Source organism: Schistocerca gregaria, chromosome 6 (assembly GCF_023897955.1).
Source record: "Schistocerca gregaria isolate iqSchGreg1 chromosome 6, iqSchGreg1.2, whole genome shotgun sequence".
Classification (NCBI taxonomy): Eukaryota; Metazoa; Arthropoda; class Insecta; order Orthoptera; family Acrididae; genus Schistocerca; species Schistocerca gregaria.
This window is the reverse complement of record NC_064925.1, coordinates 288,629,390-288,638,254: the sequence shown is the minus strand read 5'-3', so window position 1 is coordinate 288,638,254 and position 8,865 is coordinate 288,629,390. Positions and strand designations below refer to the sequence as shown.

General features: G+C 45.1%; 1 protein-coding gene across 1 annotated transcript in view; it reads right to left on the bottom strand.

Moving 5' to 3' along the window:
• Window positions 1-335: 335 nt before the first annotated feature.
• Window positions 336-8,865, bottom strand: part of LOC126278855 (uncharacterized) — a 143,155-nt gene continuing 134,625 nt past the window's right edge. Inside the window, exon 3 of the mRNA XM_049979131.1 lies at window positions 336-584. Coding sequence (XP_049835088.1) covers window positions 336-584 — 249 coding nt within the window. The remainder of the gene's footprint in view (window positions 585-8,865) is intronic.

Here is an 8,865-nt window from a genome sequence, read left to right as displayed (position 1 = left end):
CATCATCCTGGAGTGTCTGGATATGCTGTTTCGAGCCACTTACTGATTTAACGTAAGACCAGAACTTCCTAGGATTTTCTATCAAGTCGGTACATAGAATTTTACTTTCGAATTCACTGAACGCTTCACACATAGCCCTCCTTACGCTAACTTTGGCATCGTTTAGCTTCTGTTTGTCTGAGAGGTTTTTGCTGCGTTTAAACTTGGAGTGAAGCTCTCTTTGCTTTCGCAGTAGTTTCCTAACTGCTGCATCAAACCAGTGTTCGAGCTCAAGACAACGATAACATTAGCGCAGTCGAACAGGAAGTGTGTGTGTGTGAGAGAGTGTGCGTTCGCTACAAGGACACAGCCAGTGGGGGCGCGCGGCGTGAAGTGTCGTCGCCTTCCGCGTGTGGTGACGGCCCCTTTTTGTCGGCCTCCCCTGCCCTGCTCACCTTTGTCGAAGAAAGGCCCGGTTTAAAACGAGATCGCGTCGTCCCAGGAGCAGCGCCGCCCTGGCTACCTGCCCGCCTCGTCTTTTTTTCCACGGCGCGGCGGTAGCGGCATGAACGATTAAGCGCGCCGTCGCCTGCCTCCGAGCCTCCCTGCTCCAGAAAGTGTACCACACAAAAGCTGGGGCCCCCTCACCTCCGCTCCGTACCCGGTTCATCCCACGTCGCCGTTCAGAAGTACCTACGAGGCTTGTTCAAAAAGGAACCGAAATTTTGAAATAGCGCGCCACTGAAGGCACCTAGCGGCTGGTTTAGACAACAAACTACCACTTGCCTCGTGTCGCTCGGACGATTTGCAAGTCAGCCACAGCCGCTGAAGTTAGCACGTGTACAGCCTTCTCTTCGGATTAGTGCAGTGAAGGAACTTGAAGAACAACTGGCGTGTGTCAAATTCTGCTACAAGCTTGGCAAAACTTTCACAGAGACATTTCAAATGCTTAGCCAGTTACAGGGGCGATTCTAGAAGTCGGTCGGGGGGGGGGGGGGGGGGGGCTAATGGGCGGAGGGGTTTGGGGGAATGGCTTATCGCTTAACAAAAGTAGAGTTTGGGTCCTCTACCGACAAATTAGTAAAATGTGTTGTTGATTAAAGTAGTATTTGGTAACAGTTTTCGAGTTCACGGTAAAAATGTGTTTTAATAAATAATAAGACGCCTATTTTAAGTTAAATGATGTTTATTGGTTTAGATAGTAAGCTTTTTTCCACTCTTTTTCTTATGTTAAAATGTGTGTGAAATACATTGTAACCTATATTGCTACAAGATTATTAATAAATGATTGAATCTGTTGGAGTAATATATTCGCTGATTTCTGAACTCATTTTATCCGGTGTAATATGATACTCCATGGGGGGGGGGGGGGGCTATAGCCTCCCCACCCCCTGCTACTGCCCCTGGCCAGCTATACGAGGAGGACGGTATGAGATGCACGCAGTACTACGAGTGGTTTAAGCGTCTTCAAAAGGGCAGAATGTCGGTTTGTGACGATTACAAGTGTGGACGTTCTTCAGTATCAACAGATGATGGCCATGTGGATAGCGTTCGTGCTGTGATTTCCGCAAATCGTCGTTTAACGGCTCGGGAAGTTGCTCAGGAGCTGGACATCAGCGTAGGATCATGCCATCAAATTTTGAGTGAAAAACTTGAAATGCGTCGTGTCAGATCAAAATTCGTACCGCGTTTGTTGACTGAAGATCTCAAACATCCCGAATTGAAATGTACAAGGAACTGCTTCCCTCTGTTAATAACATTGAAAACTTTCTTAAGAACATAATAACAGGAGATGAGACGGGGGTGTACGGCTGTGGTGCTGAAACAAAGATGCAGTCCTTACAGTGGGTGGGCAAACGGTCACTTCATCCAAAAAAAGCATGCATTTGTCGGTCAAAGATCAACGAGAATTTGGCACACGGTCCGTGCATTCAAACGTTGAGCTTTGAGCGTGTCCACCTGAGACCGTTTGTTTGGTTGTACCGAAAGGCATGTTAAGAAAGTCACCCCACTGTCTCACCCCTTGCATTCATTCACTGTACCTCTTTCCCTGCCTCATCTACCCCTTTCTCTCTTGCCCGTTGCTTCTGATGCTTGTACTTAAAACCTGCCTTCCCATAATTTCTGATTATTGTTGTACTTATCATGTACTATAACGAATACTTCCTTCCTCCCCCCCTCCCTCCCTCCCACCCTCTCTCTCTCTTAAAATGGTTCAAATGATTCTGAGCACTATGGGACTTAACTTCTAAGGCCATCAGTCCCCTAGAACTTAGAGCTACTGAAACCTAACTAACCTAAGGACATCACACACATCCATGCCCGAGACAGGATTCGAACCTGCGACCAGAGCAGCCGCGCGGTTCCAGGCTGTAGCCCCTAGAACCGCTCGTCCACTTAGGCCGGTCTCTCTCTCTCTCTCTCTCTCTCTCTCTCTCTCTCTGTCTCTCTCTCTCTCTCTCTCACACACACACACACACACACACACACACACACACACACACACGCACATACACAGCAAAAGCTTTGCATCACCCATTTATTTCGAAATTCATGGTACCACCGCGTCTCAATCGATTCCTAACATATTTGACTGGGTTCGTGTCCGCGGAACGTGTTCATGATGAACAAGCGAGTCGTCATCGATCAGGATGAAATTGTCACCCAAATTTTGGGGATATGGTCGCACTCTTGGTTGTAGAATCTCGTTTCTGTACTGTAGAGCAGTGAGATTGCCGTCAATAACCACGAGAGGTGTGAGATGACCCCGTATAATGACATGCCTGAACATCACTCCACCACCACCACGACCTTCACTATCACCACGATCTTATTGCTCAACTCAGTGTTGGAGGCGTTCGATATTACAACGTTGTCTACAAACACGTTGTCTGCTATTTTCAGGTTACAGAGAGAACCAAGTTTCGTCCGTATAATACACCCGACGCCAATCGTGAAATGTCTATTCCGCATGATTTCTTGCCCATCTGTAACTGAGTCCTTGGTGTTGTGGTGTACGAAGTGGAGTTCGCTATGGTCATCGGAAATGGAGATTCGCATCGTGCAATCGTCTCCACTTCGATGCGATACGTTACATCCTCTAGCCTCTTGGAGTGCCGAATTCTGCTATGAGCACTCAGCCCACAGCCCCTTTGTCTCAAAAGACATAGATACCAATTATTCTGTGTACCTGTCGAACGTGAACGGCATGTGGGTGTCGGTCCTCAACATTACCTGTCAGCTGGAACCTATTCCATGCCCGCACCACATCACTTTGATTCCAGAGTACGTGTCGAGCAACTTTCCTCGTCAACAAATCTTATGCGCGGAACCTGATCATTGGTAGTGATTGTTGAGTCTACTGTACCACAGACGTCTCTGATGCGTCCCTACTGGGCTTTACTTCCAACTGAAATGCTGCAATCCGTTCGAATGCGGGGCTCTACCAGTAGGTAGCGCCCATATAACTGTGTGTGGTAACAGTAGATAGCCCCCATAGTGACTGTGTTCATGCGTGACATATCGGGATGATGCAACACTTTTGTTGATATGTGTGTGTGTAGAATGGCTGGTTATATGTAAGACACGGCCTTATGGCGCCAGTCTTGCCGTGTTAAATGAATGACTAATGCCTCCTTCCACAGGCACACTTGCGTGATCGATATTTTCGGAATTCATGCTGGCTCGCAATGGAGGAGGTCATTCTGTTGGAGATATCTCATAATGTTTCAGTTCAGAATATGTTCTAGGATTTTATAATTTTTGTTCAGGGATCTTGGTATACCACAGATTAAATTGTAGCTAAAGGAGCTGCAAATTCCGTATAGAATCAGAAGAGATTAGATAGGCCCCTGGAACCTTTTTTGATTTTAGCGATTTTAGTTAGCTGTTTCTCAACGCCACTGACTAACAGACATCATTTCAGTGGTGCGTGTGTAGGGTATTCTTTTGTATCTTCCTTAGTAACGTGACATTTAAAGACGGAATTTAGCATTTCTGCTTTTGCTTGCTATCCTCAATTTCAATTCCTATATCAACCATGAGTTTTTGTGTATGAAATTTGATGCCACTTACAGCCTTTACGTATTACCAGAATTTCTTTCGGTTTTGTGACAGATTTTCGATTATATTCTTCTCCTTTAGTCACTGACGACTTCACGCATAGTCCTCTTGACAGCCAAACGCATTTCATTCAGCATTTCTCCGTCCTATAGCCCACGCTTTGTTTGCACGTATTATGCAGTAGCCTTAGTCACTTTAGAACTTACTGCAAAGTGAATGTATACGATGGCGGGTCCATTCCATCACGAACCATTCTACGAGCTACATCTCTTTCCAGTGCAAGATGTACTATTCTTGTAAACTTGAACCACAGTTGTTCTTCATGCTCGTGCCCAGAGGTAAATATTTAGAGTTGTTCTTTGAGGTACGACACGAATGCCTCTTCATCTAGATTACTGAACATGTAAATCTTACTATTTGTTTCAGCTGCCCTTCTGTACTTTAGTAATCATAGTTATAGCAGTTTCGTGGCCACTGATACCAATTTCGATATAGAAATCCTGAGAGGTGGAGTCTGTCATTCAAAGCCCTGAAGTGACTCTTTCTGCGGAGGTTTATGAAATGGGATGATTTCTTGTTACACCTCTAGTGTAGTTTAGTGGAGATACAAAAGCACGATGTCTGTGGTTTCAGATTTTTTGAATGTTTCACGTCCATTTGTACCAGTGTGTATATGCTTTGATAGATGTTTGAAAATTTACTGATATAATATAGAGCGTTATAAGAGACTTCAATTAAATGTTATTATTTTTTTTTCAGAGTTGAAGAACTGTGGAGCTAAACGGCCGTGACCTACGGTGAGTACATTTATTTTTTGTTTTTACGTAGATACATAGCAGGTATCGTTGATCTCATACTGAAAGTCAGCAGTCAAACTACGACCGTGTTTCTGTTGTTGGATGAAGATTTTCCAAGCTATTGAAGGAGAAGGAAGCCGTGTACGATTTCACTCTACATATGCAGACATCGGAAGTCTCTGGTTGGTGATAGCGAAAACTGGCACAGCTTTGTGTTAGAAACAGGTTTAAATCGGCACTGATCCTTCTGATTGAACCTGGCTGCAGTGAGTGTAGAATGACGCAGTAGCTGCCCCTAAGTGGCTTTGAAACAACCACCTCATATCCAGAGGGCTGCATTTAAAGCGACACGTTTTGTTTTGCTTGAAGAGATTTGTCCCACCGTTGAGTAAATTTTGCTTAGATCACATTTGAGAAACAAGAAATGCTTACGTACGGGAGATAATAAGTACATAATCCCTGTGTTTCCTCAACAGAGTTCGAGACTGGTCAACATAGTTCATTGTTCCACAAGAAGCGAAAAGAAGCTTCTGAGTTTGCATTCATACTCACTGGTCATTTTACGGAACGAAGCAGGCCTAAGGTTAGCATGGTCGGTTGTTTGATTTGCTGAAGGGGACCAACAGCGAGTCTTCGGTTCCATCGGTTCAGGAAAGGATGGGGAAGAAAGTAGGCCGTGCCCTTTCGAAGGAACCATCCCGATATTTACTATTAAAAACAGTCTTGATCACAGTTTATTTATCAAGGTGACCGGTTTCGACCACTACTGTGGTCATCTTCAGACCATTGAGTAGGAACCTCTTCCTGTTGAAGAAGTGAGAAGTGTTTGAAGAGTCGGCCTCTCGAATGCTATTCAGTGGGCTAACCACTGCATCATCTCGCTCGATCGGTTAGCATGAGACGGAACTCGTTTGTATTAGAATGACGCAAAACAGTGGTTGCTGCTGTAACTTACTCTGGATGTTTGCGGCATGGTAACAACATGTGTTGCCATTTGCTCTTACTCCCTAGCTCTTAAGTTGTAATCAAACACCTCATAAAACACACCGAATACGATTAGCAATCAGTAACTCTTTTTCCGACAGTGTTGTGTTAAACTGATCTTCATGCTTGCCAAACCTTACCTTGTCCCGCAAGGTTGCCGGATATACGGATGATCATTGTGTCGCCCAGTTGTTTTATGACTGGAAAGCATGTTTACTACCTCAAAGTTTCTGGCGGATTAAAACTGTGTGCCGGACCCAGACTCGAACTCGGCACCTTTGCCTTTCGCGGGCAAGTGTTCTACCGTCTGAGCTACCCAAGCACGACTCACTACCCGTCCCACAGCTTTACTTCTGCCAGTACCTCATCTCCTACCTTCCAAACTCTACAGAATCTCTCCTGCTAGCCTTGCAGAACTAGCACTCCTGAAAGAAAGGATTTGCGGAGACATGGCTAAGCCACAACCGGGGGGATGTTTCCAGAATGAGATTTTCACTTTGCAACAGAGTGTGCGCTGGTATGAAACTTCCTTGCAGATTAAAGCTGTATGCCGGACCGAGACTCGAACTCGGGACCTTTGCATTTGGCGGGCAAGTGGTGTACCATCTGAGCTACCCAAGAACGACTCACGCCCCCAGGCTGTGGCTAAGCCATGTCTCCGCAATATCCTTTCTTTCAGAAGTGCTAGTTCTGCAAGGCTAGCAGGAGAGCTTCTGTAAAGTTTGAAAGGTAGGAGTCGAGGTACTGGCAGAAGTAAAGCTATTAGGACGGGGCGTGAGTCGTGCTTGGGTAGCTCAGATGGTAGAGCAGTAGCCCGCGAAAGGCAAAGGTCCCGAGTTAGAGTCTCAGTCCGGCACACAGTTATAATCTGCCAGGAAGTTTCATATCAGCGCACACTCCGCTGCTGAGTGAAAATCTCATTCATGTTTACTACCTGTCTGCCATAAATTTCGGTTGTATCGTACTTACCTGCAGGCTGGGACACATAGTTCAACACGTATTGAAGATGACTTCACTTAAGAAAGTCTAATTATACCCAACATATAAAAATTACTTGATACTACCTTAAGCCCGAAATCATGGTAGTAATAGTAAAACAAAGAAGTTTGCACAGTCAGATGGTTGGAATAACATTGAAATATTATTACATGACTGTGGCCCAAAAGTTTAAAAAAATACGTAGTATTACTATTGTGACTACCGCTCGTAGGTAATATGTGCTATTTAAGGGTGAATTAAAATATTTGCAAAATAAGTATTTGTTCATCATGATATCCGTATGTTGCTAGCCGTAGTATCTTGCAATTTTTCTTCCTTCCATTGCAGGAGTGTTTATTTTATCACTTGGTATTTGTTAACAACTGGTGCAGTTACCGTTAAAAGCCAGGTGATTGAACAGTGTTTATTTGCGTCTCGCCGTGCCCTTCTTACCTCCAGTCAAGCGCCTTAAAAACAGCAGCAGACGGCTGAGAATGCTACAAGAGTAGCTACTCAAAGAACCGCTCTTGTGGGCTAAGAGGGCTTTAGAAACAAGCGCGAGAATGACGTTACGGCGAAGGAGAAATTTAAAAACTGACGAGGGGAAGGCGGGGACTCGAGGAGCAAGTGGCTGCGTGGGACAGCGCGCGTCGGAAAAGAGGCTTTGTCGGGAGGCGGCTCTTAAGACACGCCGACGACTCGCCTGCCAGCGCCCGCTGCCTAATTAGACGCTTTACCTTGTCTCAATAAGGACGGCAGCTCCAGGCCGCCTTTCTAAATCTGTACTCTTCAGACGATTAATTACCAAGGATAAAGAGTGCTCAGCGCTACGAATGCGATAATCCGTTTTGTCTTACTGTGTACGTTTCTGATCTATTCTTCAGGCATGTCCAGTGGCAGCATCCCGTTTCCAGAAATAGCTCGTATTCCTCTTCCTCTTTCTCCTTATCCTCCCATTTCTCTCTCTTTCTCCTCCTCCTCTTTCTTCTCTTCTTCTATTTCATCCCCCTCTTCTTCTTCCCTTTTCTCCTCCTCTTCTTACCCTTTTTCCTCCTCTTCTCATTCCTCCTCCTTCTGCCCTTTCTCCTCCTCTCTCCTTTCTCTTCCTTTTCTTCCTCCATCTCCTCTTATTCCTCTAGCTCCTCGTTCTCCCCTAGCTCATCGTATTCCTCTCACACCTCTTCTTGCTCCACCTCATAATCTCATTCCTCCTTCTCCTCTTACTCTTTCTCCTTATCATATCTTTCTGTCTCCTCTTCCTCCTCTTTCTCCTTCTTTTTCATTTTTCTCCTTCTTTTTCCCTTTTCTCCTCCTCCTCTTCCCTTTTTTCCTCCTCATTTCTTCTCCTTTTGCCCTTTCTCCTCCTCTCTCTTTTCTCTTCCTATTCTTCCTCCATCTCCTCTTATTCCTCTAGCTCTTTGTCCTCCCTAGCTCCTCGTCTTCCTCTCACTCCTCTTCTTGTCCACCTCATCATCTTCTTCCACCTCCTTTATGCCCTCCATCTCCTCCCCTTCCTCCACCTCATCTTCTTCCTCCTCATCATCTTCTTCCTCCAACTCGTCTTTCTACGAACATTTACCTAAACGCTGAAAGCAATGTGTTTCATCTTCTTTCGTAAATTCCATACACACAGATTCTAGTTCGGTAACTACTTTGTCTCTTTGTAACTCCCAAAGTGTACTACAGAATCCAGATACGACAAACAAACAGCAGATATACTGGGTGATCAAAAAGTCAGTATACATTTGTTAACTTAATAAACCACGGAATAATGTAGATAGAGAGGTAAAAATTGACACACATGCTTGGAATGACATGGGGTTTTATTAGAACAAAAAAAAGTTCATAAAATGTCCAACAGATGGCACTGGACAGCAAAACGTCAGTGGTTGCGTATGACGATCGTGACGGGGGAGAGGTACGCAGATATGTTACAGAATCGCATCGTCCCCAGCCTAGCTGATAAACACTTGCTGGAACGTACGATGTTTATGCAGGATGGCGCTCCACCTCATATTGCTAGACGCGTGAAAGATCTCTTGCGCGATGTTTTGGTGATGATCGT